Here is a 20,182-nt window from a genome sequence, read left to right as displayed (position 1 = left end):
TTAAAGGAGACAAAGGATTCTGCCAGTCCGTGGTGAGTAATCGCAGTCCTGAAGTTATTTTTGGTCATAAGAGACGATAGCGGCAACATTGTGTACAAAACAAGTTACAAACAAATGCAAATAAACAAAACAAAAAAACACAATCGATTGGGGACCTAAAACATCAGCCTTCTTCTCCGGCGCCATTGTACAATGTAGTGAACCACAGTCAGGACTCAGTCATTCACTCATTCCAACAGTTTCATGATTCCTTTGGCTTTTCTTGTAAATAATGTACAGGGTGCCTTCACATTAAGGATAACTTCAACGTGTTGTTTTAATACTGGACCAAAGAGTATGAAAAAGTACAAACTATGAAAAAGAGGTCTGAAAAGTTACTTTGAAGAAGAGTCCTCTCTCACCTCCTCCTCTGATTGGTCCTCCTCCACTCCCTCCTCCTCCGGTTGGTCTACTCCCTCCTCCGCCGCTAGGCCGTTGTGCTGCGTTGGCGTCCGGCCGTTCAGGGAGTAGACTGGCTTGGTGTAGCCCATACCACTGTCATGCTTCTGAACCACACTGTTAAAAGTCCTGTGCTGCTGAGCCTGGGAGGGACAGACAACACAGTCAGACCTCTCTCCTTCTCAGAGGACACTTACAAAGCTTCCTAGCATAAGATCAGACATTTTTTGTTCATTTTCTACAATTGATTGAAGATTTTTTTTATTTCACCTTTATTTAACCAGGTAGGTCAGTTGAGAACAAGTTCTCATTTACAATTGCGACCTGGCCAAGATAAAGCAAAACAGTTCGACACAAACAACAACACAGAGTTACACATGGAGTAAAACAAACATACAGTAGAAAATAATGATATATATATATATATATACACACACATATACACATATATATATATACACACACACACACAGTGTGCAAATGAGGTAGGATAAGGGAGGTAAAGGCAATAAAATAGGTCATAGAGGCGAAGTAATTATGATATAGCAATTAAACACTGGAATGGTAGATGTGCAGAAGATGAATGTGCAAGTAGAGATACTGGGGTGCAAAGGAGCAAGATAAATAAATAAATACAGTATGGGGATGAGGTAGATAGATGGGCTGTTTACAGATGGGCTATGTACAGGTGCAGTGATCTGTAAGCTGCTCTGACAGCTGGTGCTTAAAGTTAGTGAGGGAGATATGGGTCTCCAGCTTCAGAGATTGTTGCAGTTTGTTCCAGTCATTGGCAGCAGAGAACTGGAAGGAAAGGCGGCCAAAGGAGGAATTGGCTTTGCGTGCTACTGGTGGGTGCTGCTATGTTGACCAGTGAGCTGAGACAAGGCAGGGCTTTTACCTAGCAAAGACTTATAGATTACTTGTAGCCAGTGGGCTTGTCGAACAGTATGAAGCGAGGGCCAGCCAACGAGAGTGTACAGGTCGCAGTGGTGGGTAGTATATGGGGCTTTGGTGACAAAACGGATGGCACTGTGATAGACTGCATTCAATTTGTTGAGTAGAGTGTTGGATGATATTTTGTAAATGACATCGCTGATGTCGAGGATCGGTAGGATGGTCAGTTTTACAAGGGTATGTTTAGCAGCATCAGTGAAGGATGCTTTGTTGCGAAACAGGAAGTCGATTCTAGATTTAATTTTGGATTGGAGATGCTTAATGTGAGTCTGGAAGGAGAGTTTACAGTCTAACCAGACTCCTAGGTATTTGTAGTTGTCCACATATTCTAAGTCAGAACCGTCCAGAGTAGTGATGCTGGATGGGCAAGCAGGTGCAGGCAGCGATTGGTTGAAGAGCATGAATTTAGTTTTACTTGCATTTAAGAGCAGTTGGAGGCCACGGAAGGAGAGTTGTATGGCACTGAAGCTCGTCTGGAGGTTAGTTAACACAGTGTCCAAAGGGCCAGTCTCATACCTGTTTAGTACCTGTACTCTGCCTGTTTCTATATAACAACAACAACGTCTCATTCCTGTTTAGTACCTGTACTCTGCCTGTTTCTATATAATAACAACAACAACGTCTCATACCTGTTTAGTACCTGTACTCTGCCTGTTTCTATATAACAACAACGTCTCATACCTGTTTAGTACCTGTACTCTGCCTGTTTCTATATAATAACAACAACGTCTCATACCTGTTTAGTACCTGTACTCTGCCTGTTTCTATATAATAACAACAACAACGTCTCATACCTGTTTAGTACCTGTACTCTGCCTGTTTCTATATAACAACAACGTCTCTTACCTGTTTAGTACCTGTACTCTGCCTGTTTCTATATAACAACAACGTCTCATACCTGTTTAGTACCTGTACTCTGCCTGTTTCTATATAACAACAACGTCTCATACCTGTTTAGTACCTGTACTCTGCCTGTTTCTATATAACAACAACGTCTCATACCTGTTTAGTACCTGTACTCTGCCTGTTTCTATATAACAACAACGTCTCATACCTGTTTAGTACCTGTACTCTGCCTGTTTCTATATAATAACAACAACAACGTCTCATACCTGTTTAGTACCTGTACTCTGCCTGTTTCTATATAATAACAACAACGTCTCATACCTGTTTAGTACCTGTACTCTGCCTGTTTCTATATAACAACAACAACGTCTCATACCTGTTTAGTACCTGTACTCTGCCTGTTTCTATATAACAACAACGTCTCATACCTGTTTAGTACCTGTACTCTACCTGTTTCTATATAACAACAACAACGTCTCATACCTGTTTAGTACCTGTACTCTGCCTGTTTCTATATAATAACAACAACGTCTCATACCTGTTTAGTACCTGTACTCTGCCTGTTTCTATATAATAACAACAACGTCTCATACCTGTTTAGTACCTGTACTCTGCCTGTTTCTATATAACAACAACAACGTCTCATACCTGTTTAGTACCTGTACTCTGCCTGTTTCTATATAATAACAACAACGTCTCATACCTGTTTAGTACCTGTACTCTGCCTGTTTCTATATAACAACAACGTCTCATACCTGTTTAGTACCTGTACTCTGCCTGTTTCTATATAACAACAACGTCTCATACCTGTTTAGTACCTGTACTCTGCCTGTTTCTATATAACAACATCTCATACCTGTTTAGTACCTGTACTCTGCCTGTTTCTATATAATAACAACAACAACGTCTCTTACCTGTTTCATGGCGGTCTCTCCGATCTTGTCCGAGTGTTTCCTGATGCTCTCCAGGAAGTCCTTGAGGTCGGACATGGAGATGTCCTTAATGTCCTCTCTGAGCTTGGGCAGGTTCTCAGCCATGATCTGACAGAAGCGGTAGCGGCTGACCCGGGGGATGTACACCTTCTCCAGCTGCTCCATGGTCTTCAACGCAGCATAGTATCTGGAACACAGATACCTGCCGTCACATCTCATCCCTCCTCTCTAGGCTGGTTGGCTTTCATACTGCTACTGTACAAATGGATCACTCTGCTGACCGAGGGTTGTATTACTGGAAACACTGCTGGATATGTTTAAGGATGATTAGATGACAGAGGACCAATGAATAATGTCTCGGTATATACGCTTGTAAGAGGGAAATGTATGCTAGTTGAAATATACAGGATGTGGCGTCATATAGTAGATCCAGTCTTTTATCAGTGTAACAGAGTAAAGGACTGTTCATGTGAAAGGCCTGGGCTGGGTGGTGTTTACTGTGGGTGGTGTTTACTGTGGGTGGTGTTTACTGTGGGTGGTATAACAAAGACCTGGGCTGGGTGGTGTTTACTGTGGGTGGTGTTTACTGTGAGTGGTATGACAAAGACCTGGGCTGGGTGGTGTTTACTGTGAGTGGCATGACATGTCACAATGTTTTAACCCAGTGATGATATCACAACATAATAACCCCCATGTCCTAACCCAGTGATGACATCACAACATAATAACCCCCATGTCCTAACCCAGTGATGAAATCACAACATAATAACCCCCATGTCTTAACCCAGTGATGACATCACATAATAACCCCCCATGTCCTAACCCAGTGATGAAATCACAACATAATAACCCCCATGTCCTAACCCAGTGATGACATCACATAATAACCCCCCATGTCCTAACCCAGTGATGAAATCACAATATAATAACCCCCATGTCCTAACCCAGTGATGACATCACAACATAATAACCCCCCATGTCCTAACCCAGTGATGACATCACAACATAATAACCCCCCATGTCCTAACCCAGTGATGACATCACATAATAACCCCCCATGTCCTAACCCAGTGATGAAATCACAACATAATAACCCCCCATGTCCTAACCCAGTGATGACATCACATAATAACCCCCATGTCCTAACCCAGTGATGACATCACATAATAACCCCATGTCCTAACCCAGTGATGAAATCACAACATAATAACCCCCATGTCCTAACCCAGTGATGACATCACAACATAATAACCCCCATGTCCTAACCCAGTGATGACATCACAACATAATAACCCCCATGTCCTAACCCAGTGATGACATCACATAATAACCCCATGTCCTAACCCAGTGATGAAATCACAACATAATAACCCCCATGTCCTAACCCAGTGATGACATCACAACATAATAACCCCCATGTCCTAACCCAGTGATGACATCACATAATAACCCCATGTCCTAACCCAGTGATGAAATCACAACATAATAACCCCCATGTCCTAACCCAGTGATGACATCACAACATAATAACCCCCATGTCCTAACCCAGTGATGACATCACATAATAACCCCCCATGTCCTAACCCAGTGATGAAATAACAACATAATAACCCGCCATGTCCTAACCCAGTGATGACATCACAACATAATAACCCCCCATGTCCTAACCCAGTGATGACATCACATAATAAACCCATATCCTAACCCAGTGATGACATCACAACATAATAACCCCCATGTCCTAACCCAGTGATGACATCACAACATAATAACCCCCATGTCCTAACCCAGTGATGACATCACAACATAATAACCCCCATGTCCTAACCCAGTGATGACATCACAACATAATAACCCCCATGTCCTAACCCAGTGATGACATCACAACATAATAACCCCCCATGTCCTAACCTTTATAATTTGCTCTGCCCAGAGGCCCCCTGAACCACCCCCAGGGGTCTGAGTAGTCCTGAAGTCCCCCCTGTGGATAGTCCCCAGTACCCCAGGGGTCCTAGTAGTCCTGAAGTCCCCCCTGTGGATAGTCCCAGTACCCCAGGGGTCCTAGTAGTCCTGAAGTCCCCCCCCCGTAGATAGTCCCAGTACCCCAGGAGTCCTAGTAGTCCTGAAGTCACCCCCCTGTGGATAGTCCCAGTACCCCAGGGGTCCTAGTAGTCCTGAAGCCCCCCCCCCCTGTGGATAGTCCCAGTACCCCAGGGGTCCTAGTAGTCCTGAAGTCCCCCCCCCCGTAGATAGTCCCAGTACCCCAGGAGTCCTAGTAGTCCTGAAGTCACCCCCCTGTGGATAGTCCCAGTACCCCAGGGGTCCTAGTAGTCCTGAAGCCCCCCCCCCCTGTGGATAGTCCCAGTACCCCAGGGGTCCTAGTAGTCCTGAAGTCCCCCCCTCCTGTGGATAGTCCCAGTACCCCAGGGGTCCTAGTAGTCCTGAAGTCCCCCCTGTGGAGAGTCCCAGTACCCCGGGGGTCTTTCCAACTCTCTAACCGGCGCCTGTGACAGCAATGTTGTCTAGGCCAGCGCTGTGCTGTGAAGAAGGGCAACTGTCCTGCGTTTGAATGGTGACCTCTCCCCGTGATGTGTTGTGACTGATTAAACAGACGTTAAGCGACGGGGAAGGGTCATCACTGTCAGGTTCAGCGTGAGCTTCACTTCCCCTCTGCTTGGTTCCATTGAAATAGCTTCCATTCACAGTTTCCTTCAATCATTATTTCTGTGAATTGTTGAGAATTCTGTGACGTAAAGACAGCGTGCCTTTTGATTGTGAGCTATGTTGAGCCAGAGAGGGTTTCTAGGAAAGTGTTAAGGTCTTACTGTCCAAAGCACCATGTTATCTAGAGAGAGGGACTTTATTGTTAATATATTGTGGTGGAGTAACATTGATGACGACAACAGTGAACATAGTGAGGAGAGTAAGGAAGTGCACGTACCTTTTGGATTCCAGCTGCTCCTTCAATTTACTGTACATTTCTAGGACTGCAAAAGGAACAATAAGAGGGGAGAGTTAGATTTTAGAACAGAAAGAAGAGGTAGCTTTAAGAATAGAAAGAAGAGGTAGCTTTTAGAACAGAAAGAAGAGGTAGCTTTTAGAACAGAAAGAAGAGGTAGCTTTTAGAACAGAAGAACAGAGGGGAGAGGTAGCTTTTAGAACAGAAAGAAGAGAGGTAGCTTTTAGAACAGAAGAACAGAGGGGAGAGGTAGCTTTAAGAACAGAAAGAAGGGGTAGCTTTTAGAACAGAAAGAAGAGGTAGCTTTAAGAACAGAAAGAAGGGGTAGCTTTAAGAACAGAAAGAAGGGGTAGCTTTAAGAACAGAAAGAAGAGAGGTAGCTTTTAGAACAGAAAGAAGGGGTAGCTTTTAGAACAGAAAGAAGAGAGGGGAGAGGTAGCTTTCAGAACACACAGTGTTTATAGATGTTATATTATATCTCACCAGGTATACACAGCTGTAGTCTCTCCACAGTGGTAGTCATGTTCCTCTGCTGTATCCGACAGCGAATCACCTCCTCCGTTTGGGCTGTCACCTTACATAAGAGAGGTCAAAAGAGTTAAGACCTCCCCAATTACAGAGAGAGGTCAGTCAGAGGTGCTTCCTGTCTCAATGTGTCCTCTAACTGACCACAGGCAACACTGACACGGAGGACGAAGAGTCTTACCTCTCTGCCGGCGTCTTGTAGTCTTCTGTTCGTGTCGGTAACCTGGCCCTTAAATAAAAAGATCACTACTGTCAGACAACTTCCTGTCGTAGCTGCTCACCTTGTAATCAGATCAGCCTCCATGAGGGCACAGGGACAAAGGCAAATTCTGATTCAATCTGCAACGGGAACTTGGAACTGTTGGTCGGCATGGAGGCTTTTATGCGGCGTAATAGATTATGACAGTCCTTCCCCCCAACAGATTCTGTGACAAACTTGTCAATTCTACGTTGAGGATGTTTGAACTCTACTTGTCTCTACAGGTCTTGTCAAACAATTCAATTCAATGACCCAATTGACCAGTGGGCCCTTTCCTGATAACCTCAATGAGCTCTATGTGCCATTCATTGTCTACAGTGAAAGCGCCCACTGCATTTCCTGGTAATTAAACATTGGGTTTCAGAGCTGAATACAAAACAGTCACTGGCTGGTTGATTCACAGAGTGGAGGGATCCGGAGGTAACTCGGGCTGAGTTAGGAGGGAGGTAGGGCGCTGCAGGTGCAGGGGGACAGAACGACCACACAGGGAGGTTCCCACATTGCGTCTCATTAGCTCATGGTAATAAGCAAGTCATTTATTCTGGGGTTAATTAAAAAGTCTCATTAATCTGTGGGAGAAAAATGGCCAGTGAGCTAGTTGATCTGCTGCAGTACCTGCTGCCCTGTTATCTGAACATGCTTCATATACTGTCTAATGATTGGTCCAGTTACAACCTTGGGTCGACCAATCAGACCATCTACTCATCTAAAGACCACTTTCAGCTGGGGAAAGAGAGTTAAAGAGAGCTGGCCTCGGTGCAGCTGGGCTGGGGGAACCTAGACCGGCTCGGTCCTGGGGGAACCTAGACCAGCTCAGTCCTGGGGGAGGCATCATTAGGTCAACCTAGACCGGCTCAGTCCTGGGGGAGCCTAGACCGGCTCAGTCCTGGGGGAGCCTAGACCGGCTCAGTACTGGGGGAGCCTAGACCGGCTCAGTACTGGGGGAACCTAGACCGGCTCAGTCCTGGGGAAACCTAGACCGGCTCAGTCCTGGGGGAACCTAGACCGGCTCAGTCCTGGGGGAACCTAGACCGGCTCAGTCCAGGGGGAACCTAGACCGGCTCAGTCCCGGGGGAACCTAGACCGGCTCAGTCCTGGGGGAACCTAGACCGGCTCAGTCCCGGGGGAACCTAGACCGGCTCAGTCCCGGGGGAACCTAGACCGGCTCAGTCCTGGGGGAACCTAGACCGGCTCAGTCCTGGGGGAACCTAGACCGGCTCAGTCCTGGGGGAACCTAGACCGGCTCAGTCCTGGGGGAACCTAGACCGGCTCAGTCCTGGGGGAGGGAGACAGTGAATGATGTCATCTAGGAGGAGAAACCTCTCATAGTTCCTTCTCTATAAGAACCCTTAAAAGGGGAAGTTCACCCATTTTTACATGTGACCTTCTTTTACGTCCTTCTGTTCTTCTAGTTGATCCCCAAAACTTTGAGGGGGGGAAATGGTGAGAGAGGGCTGGGGGGGGAATGGTGAGAGAGGGCTGGGGGGGGAATGGTGAGAGTGGGCTGGGGGGGGAATGGTGAGAGAGGGCTGGGGGGGGAATGGTGAGAGTGGGCTGGGGGGGGAATGGTGAGAGTGGGCTGGGGGGGGGGATGGTGAGAGAGGGCTGGGGGGGGGATGGTGAGAGAGGGCTGGGGGGGGAATGGTGAGAGAGGGCTGGGGGGGGAATGGTGAGAGAGGGCTGGGGGTGGAATGGTGAGAGAGGGCTGGGGGGGGAATGGTGAGAGAGGGCTGGGGGGGAATGGTGAGAGAGGGCTGGGGGGGAATGGTGAGAGAGGGCTGGGGGGGAATGGTGAGAGAGGGCTGGGGGGGGGGGGATGGTGAGAGAGGGCTGGGGGGGCAGGGGATGGTGAGAGAGGGCTGGGGGGGGGGAATGGTGAGAGAGGGCTGGGGGGGGAATGGTGAGAGAGGGCTGGGGGGGGAATGGTGAGAGTGGGCTGGGGGGGGAATGGTGAGAGAGGGCTGGGGGGGGAATGGTGAGAGTGGGCTGGGGGGGGAATGGTGAGAGTGGGCTGGGGGGGGGGATGGTGAGAGAGGGCTGGGGGGGGGATGGTGAGAGAGGGCTGGGGGGGGAATGGTGAGAGAGGGCTGGGGGGGGAATGGTGAGAGAGGGCTGGGGGTGGAATGGTGAGAGAGGGCTGGGGGGGGAATGGTGAGAGAGGGCTGGGGGGGAATGGTGAGAGAGGGCTGGGGGGGAATGGTGAGAGAGGGCTGGGGGGGAATGGTGAGAGAGGGCTGGGGGGGGGGGAATGGTGAGAGAGGGCTGGGGGGGCAGGGGATGGTGAGAGAGGGCTGGGGGGGGGGAATGGTGAGAGAGGGCTGGGGGGGGGGAATGGTGAGAGAGGGCTGGGGAGGGGAATGGTGAGAGAGGGCTGGGGGGGGAAGGAATGGTGAGAGAGGGCTGGGGGGGGGGGGGGAATGGTGAGAGAGGGCTGGGGGGGGATGCTATCGCTGGTTCAACATAGAGGTAGACTAGATAGATCCACTGATATCCCTGGTTGAACATAGAGGTAGACTAGATTGATCCACTACTATCCCTGGTTGAACATAGAGGTAGACTGGATTGATCCACTACTATCCCTGGTTGAACATAGAGGTAGACTAGATAGATCCACTACTATCCCTGGTTGAACATAGAGGTAGACTAGATAGATCCACTACTATCCCTGGTTGAACATAGAGGTAGACTAGATAGATCCACAACTATCCCTGGTTCAACATAGAGGTAGACTAGATTGATCCACTACTATCCCTGGTTGAACATAGAGGTAGACTAGATTGATCCACTACTATCCCTGGTTCAACATAGAGGTAGACTAGATAGATCCACTACTATCCCTGGTTCAACATAGAGGTAGACTAGATAGATCCACTACTATCCCTGGTTCAACATAGAGGTAGACTAGATAGATCCACTACTATCCCTGGTTGAACATAGAGGTAGACTAGATAGATCCACTGATATCCATGGTTCAACATAGAGGTAGACTAGATAGATCCACTACTATCCCTGGTTCAACATAGAGGTAGACTAGATTGATCCAACACTATCCCTGGTTCAACATAGAGGTAGACTAGATAGATCCACTACTATCCCTGGTTCAACATAGAGGTAGACTAGATAGATCCACTACTATCCCTGGTTCAACATAGAGGTAGACTAGATAGACCCACTACTATCCCTGGTTGAACATAGAGGTAGACTAGATTGATCCAACACTATCCCTGGTTCAACATAGAGGTAGACTAGATTGATCCACTACTATCCCTGGTTCAACATAGAGGTAGACTAGATTGATCCACTACTATCCCTGGTTCAACATAGAGGTAGACTAGTTTGATCCACTACTATCCCTGGTTCAACAGAGAGGTAGACTAGATAGATCCACTACTATCCCTGGTTGAACATAGAGGTAGACTAGATTGATCCAACACTATCCCTGGTTCAACATAGAGGTAGACTAGATAGATCCACTACTATCCCTGGTTCAACATAGAGGTAGACTAGATAGATCCACTACTATCCCTGGTTGAACATAGAGGTAGACTAGATAGATCCACTACTATCCCTGGTTCAACATAGAGGTAGACTAGATAGATCCACTACTATCCCTGGTAGAACATAGAGGTAGACTAGATTGATCCAACACTATCCCTGGTTCAACATAGAGGTAGACTAGATAGATCCAACACTATCCCTGGTTCAACATAGAGGTAGACTAGATAGATCCACTACTATCCCTGGTTGAACATAGAGGTAGACTAGTTAGATCCACTACTATCCCTGGTTCAACATAGAGGTAGACTAGATAGATCCACTACTATCCCTGGTTGAACATAGAGGTAGACTAGTTAGATCCACTGCTATCCCTGGTTCAACATAGAGGTAGACTAGATAGATCCACTACTATCCCTAGTTCAACATAGAGGTAGAATAGATAGATCCACTACTATCCCTGGTTCAACATAGAGGTAGACTAGATTGATCCAACACTATCCCTGGTTCAACAGAGAGGTAGACTAGATAGATCCACTACTATCCCTGGTTGAACATAGAGGTAGACTAGATTGATCCAACACTATCCCTGGTTCAACATAGAGGTAGACTAGATAGATCCACTACTATCCCTGGTTCAACATAGAGGTAGACTAGATAGATCCACTACTATCCCTGGTTCAACATAGAGGTAGACTAGATTGATCCAACACTATCCCTGGTTCAACATAGAGGTAGACTAGATAGATCCACTACTATCCCTGGTTCAACATAGAGGTAGACTAGATAGATCCACTACTATCCCTGGTTCAACATAGAGGTAGACTAGATAGATCCACTACTATCCCTGGTTCAACATAGAGGTAGACTAGATTGATCCAACACTATCCCTGGTTCAACATAGAGGTAGACTAGATAGATCCACTACTATCCCTGGTTCAACATAAAGGTAGACTAGATAGATCCACTACTATCCCTGGTTCAACATAGAGGTAGACTAGATAGATCCACTACTATCCCTGGTTCAACATAGAGGTAGACTAGATTGATCCAACACTATCCCTGGTTCAACATAGAGGTAGACTAGATTGATCCACTACTATCCCTGGTTCAACATAGAGGTAGACTAGATTGATCCACTACTATCCCTGGTTCAACATAGAGGTAGACTAGATTGATCCAACACTATCCCTGGTTCAACAGAGAGGTAGACTAGATAGATCCACTACTATCCCTGGTTCAACATAGAGGTAGACTAGATAGATCCACTACTATCCCTGGTTCAACATAGAGGTAGACTAGATAGATCCACTACTATCCCTGGTTCAACATAGAGGTAGACTAGATAGATCCACTACTATCCCTGGTTCAACATAGAGGTAGACTGGATTGATCCACTACTATCCCTGGTTGAACATAGAGGTAGACTAGATAGATCCACTACTATCCCTGGTTGAACATAGAGGTAGACTAGATAGATCCACTACTATCCCTGGTTGAACATAGAGGTAGACTAGATAGATCCACAACTATCCCTGGTTCAACATAGAGGTAGACTAGATTGATCCACTACTATCCCTGGTTGAACATAGAGGTAGACTAGATTGATCCACTACTATCCCTGGTTCAACATAGAGGTAGACTAGATAGATCCACTACTATCCCTGGTTCAACATAGAGGTAGACTAGATTGATCCACTACTATCCCTGGTTCAACATAGAGGTAGACTAGATTGATCCAACACTATCCCTGGTTCAACAGAGAGGTAGACTAGATAGATCCACTACTATCCCTGGTTGAACATAGAGGTAGACTAGATTGATCCAACACTATCCCTGGTTCAACATAGAGGTAGACTAGATAGATCCACTACTATCCCTGGTTCAACATAGAGGTAGACTAGATAGATCCACTACTATCCCTGGTTCAACATAGAGGTAGACTAGATTGATCCAACACTATCCCTGGTTCAACATAGAGGTAGACTAGATAGATCCACTACTATCCCTGGTTCAACATAGAGGTAGACTAGATAGATCCACTACTATCCCTGGTTCAACATAGAGGTAGACTAGATAGATCCACTACTATCCCTGGTTCAACATAAAGGTAGACTAGATAGATCCACTACTATCCCTGGTTCAACATAGAGGTAGACTAGATAGATCCACTACTATCCCTGGTTCAACATAGAGGTAGACTAGATTGATCCAACACTATCCCTGGTTCAACATAGAGGTAGACTAGATTGATCCACTACTATCCCTGGTTCAACATAGAGGTAGACTAGATTGATCCACTACTATCCCTGGTTCAACATAGAGGTAGACTAGATTGATCCAACACTATCCCTGGTTCAACAGAGAGGTAGACTAGATAGATCCACTACTATCCCTGGTTCAACATAGAGGTAGACTAGATAGATCCACTACTATCCCTGGTTCAACATAGAGGTAGACTAGATAGATCCACTACTATCCCTGGTTCAACATAGAGGTAGACTAGATAGATCCACTACTATCCCTGGTTCAACATAGAGGTAGACTGGATTGATCCACTACTATCCCTGGTTGAACATAGAGGTAGACTAGATAGATCCACTACTATCCCTGGTTGAACATAGAGGTAGACTAGATAGATCCACTACTATCCCTGGTTGAACATAGAGGTAGACTAGATAGATCCACAACTATCCCTGGTTCAACATAGAGGTAGACTAGATTGATCCACTACTATCCCTGGTTGAACATAGAGGTAGACTAGATTGATCCACTACTATCCCTGGTTCAACATAGAGGTAGACTAGATAGATCCACTACTATCCCTGGTTCAACATAGAGGTAGACTAGATAGATCCACTACTATCCCTGGTTCAACATAGAGGTAGACTAGATAGATCCACTACTATCCCTGGTTGAACATAGAGGTAGACTAGATAGATCCACTGATATCCATGGTTCAACATAGAGGTAGACTAGATAGATCCACTACTATCCCTGGTTCAACATAGAGGTAGACTAGATTGATCCAACACTATCCCTGGTTCAACATAGAGGTAGACTAGATAGATCCACTACTATCCCTGGTTCAACATAGAGGTAGACTAGATAGATCCACTACTATCCCTGGTTCAACATAGAGGTAGACTAGATAGACCCACTACTATCCCTGGTTGAACATAGAGGTAGACTAGATTGATCCAACACTATCCCTGGTTCAACATAGAGGTAGACTAGATTGATCCACTACTATCCCTGGTTCAACATAGAGGTAGACTAGATTGATCCACTACTATCCCTGGTTCAACATAGAGGTAGACTAGTTTGATCCACTACTATCCCTGGTTCAACAGAGAGGTAGACTAGATAGATCCACTACTATCCCTGGTTGAACATAGAGGTAGACTAGATTGATCCAACACTATCCCTGGTTCAACATAGAGGTAGACTAGATAGATCCACTACTATCCCTGGTTCAACATAGAGGTAGACTAGATAGATCCACTACTATCCCTGGTTGAACATAGAGGTAGACTAGATAGATCCACTACTATCCCTGGTTCAACATAGAGGTAGACTAGATAGATCCACTACTATCCCTGGTAGAACATAGAGGTAGACTAGATTGATCCAACACTATCCCTGGTTCAACATAGAGGTAGACTAGATAGATCCAACACTATCCCTGGTTCAACATAGAGGTAGACTAGATAGATCCACTACTATCCCTGGTTGAACATAGAGGTAGACTAGTTAGATCCACTACTATCCCTGGTTCAACATAGAGGTAGACTAGATAGATCCACTACTATCCCTGGTTCAACATAGAGGTAGAATAGATAGATCCACTACTATCCCTGGTTGAACATAGAGGTAGACTAGATTGATCCATCACTATCCCTGGTTCAACATAGAGGTAGACTAGATTGATCCAACACTATCCCTGGTTCAACATAGAGGTAGACTAGATTGATCCACTACTATCCCTGGTTCAACATAGAGGTAGACTAGATTGATCCACTACTATCCCTGGTTCAACATAGAGGTAGACTAGATTGATCCAACACTATCCCTGGTTCAACAGAGAGGTAGACTAGATAGATCCACTACTATCCCTGGTTGAACATAGAGGTAGACTAGATTGATCCAACACTATCCCTGGTTCAACATAGAGGTAGACTAGATAGATCCACTACTATCCCTGGTTCAACATAGAGGTAGAATAGATTGATCCACTACTATCCCTGGTTCAACATAGAGGTAGACTAGATTGATCCAACACTATCCCTGGTTCAACATAGAGGTAGACTAGATAGATCCACTACTATCCCTGGTTCAACATAGAGGTAGACTAGATAGATCCACTGATATCCCTGGTTCAACATAGAGGTAGACTAGATAGATCCACTACTATCCCTGGTTGAACATAGAGGTAGACTAGTTAGATCCACTGCTATCCCTGGTTCAACATAGAGGTAGACTAGATAGATCCACTACTATCCCTGGTTCAACATAGAGGTAGAATAGATAGATCCACTACTATCCCTGGTTGAACATAGAGGTAGACTAGATTGATCCAACACTATCCCTGGTTCAACATAGAGGTAGACTAGATAGATCCACTACTATCCCTGGTTCAACATAGAGGTAGACTAGATAGATCCACTACTATCCCTGGTTCAACATAGAGGTAGACTAGATAGATCCACTACTATCCCTGGTTCAACATAGAGGTAGACTAGATAGATCCACTACTATCCCTGGTTCAACATAGAGGTAGACTAGATTGATCCAACACTATCCCTGGTTCAACATAGAGGTAGACTAGATAGATCCACTACTATCCCTGGTTCAACATAGAGGTAGAATAGATTGATCCACTACTATCCCTGGTTCAACATAGAGGTAGACTAGATTGATCCAACACTATCCCTGGTTCAACATAGAGGTAGACTAGATAGATCCACTACTATCCCTGGTTCAACATAGAGGTAGACTAGATAGATCCACTGATATCCCTGGTTCAACATAGAGGTAGACTAGATAGATCCACTACTATCCCTGGTTGAACATAGAGGTAGAATAGATAGATCCATAGTTTCTATTTCTTTAGCCCTCTTTTTACGCTACTGCTACTCTCTGTTCATCAAACATGCATAGTCCCTTTAACCATATCTACATGAACATACTACCTCAATCAGCCTGACTAACCGGTGTCTGTATTTAGCCCTGCTACTCTTATTTCAAATGTCTTTTTACTGTTGTTTTATTTCTTTACTTACCTACCTACACACACACACACACACACACACACACACACACACACACACACACACACACACACACACACACACACACACACACCTTTTTTTCGCACTGTTGGTTTGAGCCTGTAAGTCAGCATTTCACTACACCTGTTATATTCGGAGCATGTGACTAATAAACTTCTATTTGATTGGGTCTCCTGTCTCACCATCAGTTTCTCTGCGTCGGCACGAACTTTCAGCAGCTCGGTGATGGCGTCCACAAACCCCTGGTGGTGAAAGTTACACATCTTCTCTATCTCTCTGTCATGGTTACGGATCCTGACCTCAAGCTTCTCCATAAACCTCTTGTGGGCATTAGGCTGGTCATCATACACAGATCTGAAACACACAAAGTCAGGGAACAGGAGAGTTAGATCTGAAACAGACAAGGTCAGGGAACAGGAGAGTTACAAGGTCAGGGAACAAGGGAGTTACAAGGTCAGGGAACAGGGGAGTTACAAGGTCAGGGAACAGGGGAGTTACAAGGTCAGGGGACAGGGGAGTTACAAGGTCAGGGAACAAGGGAGTTACAAGGTCAGGGAACAGGGGAGTTACAAGGTCAGGGAACAGGGGAGTTACAAGGTCAGGGAACAGGGGAGTTACAAGGTCAGGGGAGTTGCAAGGTCAGGGGAGTTACAAGGTTAGGGAACAGGGGAGTTACAAGGTCAGGGGAGTTACAAGGTCAGGGGAGTTACAAGGTCAGGGGAGTTACAAGGTTAGGGAACAGGGGAGTTACAAGGTCAGGGGAGTTACAAGGTCAGGGGAGTTACAAGGTCAGGGGAGTTACAAGGTTAGGGAACAGGGGAGTTACAAGGTCAGGGGAGTTACAAGGTCAGGGAACAGGGGAGTTACAAGGTCAGGGAACAGGGGAGTTACAAGGTCAGGGGACAGGGGAGTTACAAGGTCAGGGAACAGGGGAGTTACAAGGTCAGGGAACAGGGGAGTTACAAGGTCAGGGAACAGGGGAGTTACAAGGTCAGGGAACAGGGGAGTTAGATCTGAAACATGATGAATGTCGTCACGGTCACAAGGGGAGAAAGAACGTTCAGATACCAGTCTCCATACATCATCCCACAGAGACATAGCTTGCATCCTATTCCCTATATAGTCACAGGCCTCTGGTCAGAAGAAGTGCACGATGTAGGGAATAGGGTGCAATTTGGGACAGATTTCAAGTTAACAAAAGGGGTAACAAGAAATGTCACCTAACCAAAAGGGTGATCTGGGCTGAGATGTCACCTAACCAACAGGGTGATTGATCTGGGCTGAGATGTCACCTAACGAACAGGGTAGGCTGGGCTGAGATGTCACCTAACCAACAGGGTAGGCTGGGCTGAGATACCAACTAACCAACAGGGTAGGCTGGGCTGAGATACCAACTAACCAACAGGGTAGGCTGGGCTGAGATATCACCTAACCATCAGGGTAGGCTGGGCTGGGCTGGGCTATCATCTAATCAACAGTGTAGGCTGGGCTGAGATATCACCTAACCAACAGGGTAGTCTGGGCTGAGATATCACCTAACCAACAGGGTAGGCTGGGCTAAGATATCACCTAACCAACAGGGTAGGCTGGGCTGGGCTGAGATACCACCTAACCAACAGTGTAGGCTGGGCTGAGATATCACCTAACCAACAGGGTAGTCTGGGCTGAGATATCACCTAACCAACAGGGTAGGCTGGGCTGGGCTGGGCTGAGATACCACCTAACCAACAGGGTAGGCTGGGCAGAGATATCACCTAACCAACAGGGTAGGCTGGGCTGAGATACCACCTAACAAACAGGGTAGGCTGGGCTGGGCTGAGATACCACCTAACCAACAGGGTAGGCTGGGCTGGGCTGGGCTGAGATACCACCTAACCAACAGGGTAGGCTGGGCTGGGCTGAGATACCACCTAACCAACAGGGTAGGCTGGCCTGGGCTGAGATACCACCTAACCAACAGGGTAGTCTGGGCTGGGCTGAGATACCACCTAACCAACAGGGTAGTCTGGGCTGAGATATCACCTAACCAACAGAGTAGGCTGGGATGAGATACCACCTAACCAACAGGGTAGGCTGGGCTGGGATGAGATACCACCTAACCAACAGGGTAGGCTGGGCTGGGATGAGATACCACCTAACCAACAGGGTAGGCTGGGCTGGGATGAGATACCACCTAACCAACAGGGTAGGCTGGGCTGGGATGAGATACCACCTAACCAACAGTGTAGGCTGGGCTGCTGTGGGACAGAGTGGAGGGAGGGCTCTGATAGCCAGTGCACTACCCTGTACACAAAGCCTGAAGTTAGTGCTTTAAAGTCAGTGGGCTGCAGAAGTAATGGGTCAATATTAGGAGACTGAGGCTACATGATCCTTCTAACAGAGAGTCATAACGCCATATGATGGCTAAACAAACACCAAGCTGAGGGTGGTGTGTGAACTGGGAACAAAACAACAGGGTTGAAAGAGATCTGTCCAATTTGTGAACCTACGACTCCCCCTACTGGACAAAACGCAGAACAGCCACAGCAGAACCAGGAAGTGAAAAGGAGTAGCCAGTCTCGACATACTGCAGGATGGAGCAAATAGTGCTATGAACGGTCAAACTTTTAAACCAAATTGGGAACCATAACGCTAAGAAAAATTCCCAACCAATAAAAAAACACAATTAAAATCACAGTGCAGTTATCGCAAAACCTTATTTTCAGTGCTGTAGCCTAACTAGACAGTCGACTGTCGAGGCCTGGGGATGTTGTGTCATTTAAATGAAGATTCAGCCATATGAAATAGATGCAGACAGTAAACAGCATAGTGGGTCAATTTCCACAACAACTAAGAGTGTTTGGAAGAACGAGGCTCGACTTCTCCGCTGTTTTGGTGCCCTGGTTACCATATGAAGCAAACCCGTGGACATGGCCAGAAACTGTGTGTGACTGTGTGAGAGTGAATCATCTCACCTGATCTCAATATCCTAGTGAGACATTGCAAGATACAGCTTTTCAATGCTGATAGACAGTCAGAACCGTGCTGGCCTGGTGCACGGCCTAGTACACGGTCTGATGGCTGACCTGCCAGTATTGATAGAGAAGCCTAGTGCACGGTTCTGACTGTCTGCTGACCTGTCAGTACTGATAGAGGGGCCTAGTGCACGGTTCTGACTGTCTGCTGACCTGCCAGTACTGATAGAGAGGCCTAGTGCACGGTTCTGACTGTCTGCTGACCTGCCAGTACTGATAGAGGCCTAGTGCACGGTTCTGACTGTCTGCTGACCTGCCAGTACTGATAGAGAGGCCTAGTGCACGGTTCTGACTGTCTGCTGACCTGTCAGTACTGATAGAGAGGCCTAGTGCACGGTTCTGACTGTCTGCTGACCTGCCTGTACTGAGAGGCCTAGAGCACGGTTCTGACTGTCTGCTGACCTGCCAGTACTGACTGAGAGGCCTAGTGCACGGTTCTGACTGTCTGCTGACCTGCCAGTACTGATAGAGGCCTAGTGCACGGTTCTGACTGTCTGCCAGTACTGAGAGGCCTAGTGCACGGTTCTGACTGTCTGCTAACCTGCCAGTACTGATAGAGAGGCCTAGTGCACGGTTCTGACTGTCTGCTGAGCTGCCAGTACTGATAGAGGCCTAGTGCACGGTTCTGACTGTCTGCTGACCTGCCAGTACTGATAGAGAGGCCTAGTGCACGGTTCTGACTGTCTGCTGACCTGCCAGTACTGATAGAGAGGCCTAGTGCACGGTTCTGACTGTCTGGTGACCTGCCAGTACTGATAGAGAGGCCTAGTGCACGGTTCTGACTGTCTGCTGACCTGTCAGTACTGATAGAGAGGCCTAGTGCACGGTTCTGACTGTCTGCTGACCTGTCAGTACTGATAGAGAGGCCTAGTGCACGGTTCTGACTGTCTGCTGACCTGCCAGTACTGAGAGGCCTAGAGCACGGTTCTGACTGTCTGCTGACCTGCCAGTACTGAGAGGCCTAGTGCACGGTTCTGACTGTCTGCTGACCTGCCAGTACTGATAGAGGCCTAGTGCACAGTTCTGACTGTCTGCCAGTACTGAAAGGCCTAGTGCACGGTTCTGACTGTCTGCTGACCTGTCAGTACTGATAGAGGGGCCTAGTGCACGGTTCTGACTGTCTGCTGACCTGCCAGTACTGATAGAGGGGCCTAGTGCACGGTTCTGACTGTCTGCTGACCTGCCAGTACTGATAGAGAGGCCTAGTGCACGGTTCTGACTGTCTGCTGACCTGCCAGTACTGATAGAGAGGCCTAGTGCACAGTTCTGACTGTCTGCCAGTACTGAGAGGCCTAGTGCACGGTTCTGACTGTCTGCTGACCTGCCAGTACTGATAGAGAGGCCTAGTGCACGGTTCTGACTGTCTGCTGACCTGCCAGTACTGATAGAGAGGCCTAGTGCACGGTTCTGACTGTCTGCTGACCTGCTAGTACTGATAGAGAGGCCTAGTGCACAGTTCTGACTGTCTG

The 20,182-nt window shown here is 46.9% G+C and overlaps 1 protein-coding gene across 4 annotated transcripts in view; it reads right to left on the bottom strand.

Moving 5' to 3' along the window:
* The window catches only part of LOC139381507 (exocyst complex component 6-like), a 129,803-nt gene that overhangs the window by 84,492 nt on the left and 25,129 nt on the right, over positions 1–20,182 (bottom strand). For all 4 annotated transcript variants that reach the window (XM_071125110.1, XM_071125112.1, XM_071125111.1 and 1 more), the window contains exons 2-7: positions 15,882–16,053; positions 6,836–6,883; positions 6,613–6,703; positions 6,112–6,157; positions 3,153–3,357; positions 402–581 (exon numbers count right to left, since the gene is read on the bottom strand). In XM_071125110.1, the coding sequence (XP_070981211.1) occupies positions 402–581; positions 3,153–3,357; positions 6,112–6,157; positions 6,613–6,703; positions 6,836–6,883; positions 15,882–16,053 (742 nt within the window). The remainder of the gene's footprint in view (positions 1–401; positions 582–3,152; positions 3,358–6,111; positions 6,158–6,612; positions 6,704–6,835; positions 6,884–15,881; positions 16,054–20,182) is intronic.

This window comes from Oncorhynchus clarkii, chromosome 23 (genome assembly GCF_045791955.1).
Source record: "Oncorhynchus clarkii lewisi isolate Uvic-CL-2024 chromosome 23, UVic_Ocla_1.0, whole genome shotgun sequence".
Taxonomy (NCBI): domain Eukaryota; kingdom Metazoa; phylum Chordata; class Actinopteri; order Salmoniformes; family Salmonidae; genus Oncorhynchus; species Oncorhynchus clarkii.
The sequence above is the reverse complement of the archived record's forward strand: the minus strand, read 5'-3'. Positions and strand labels throughout refer to the sequence as shown.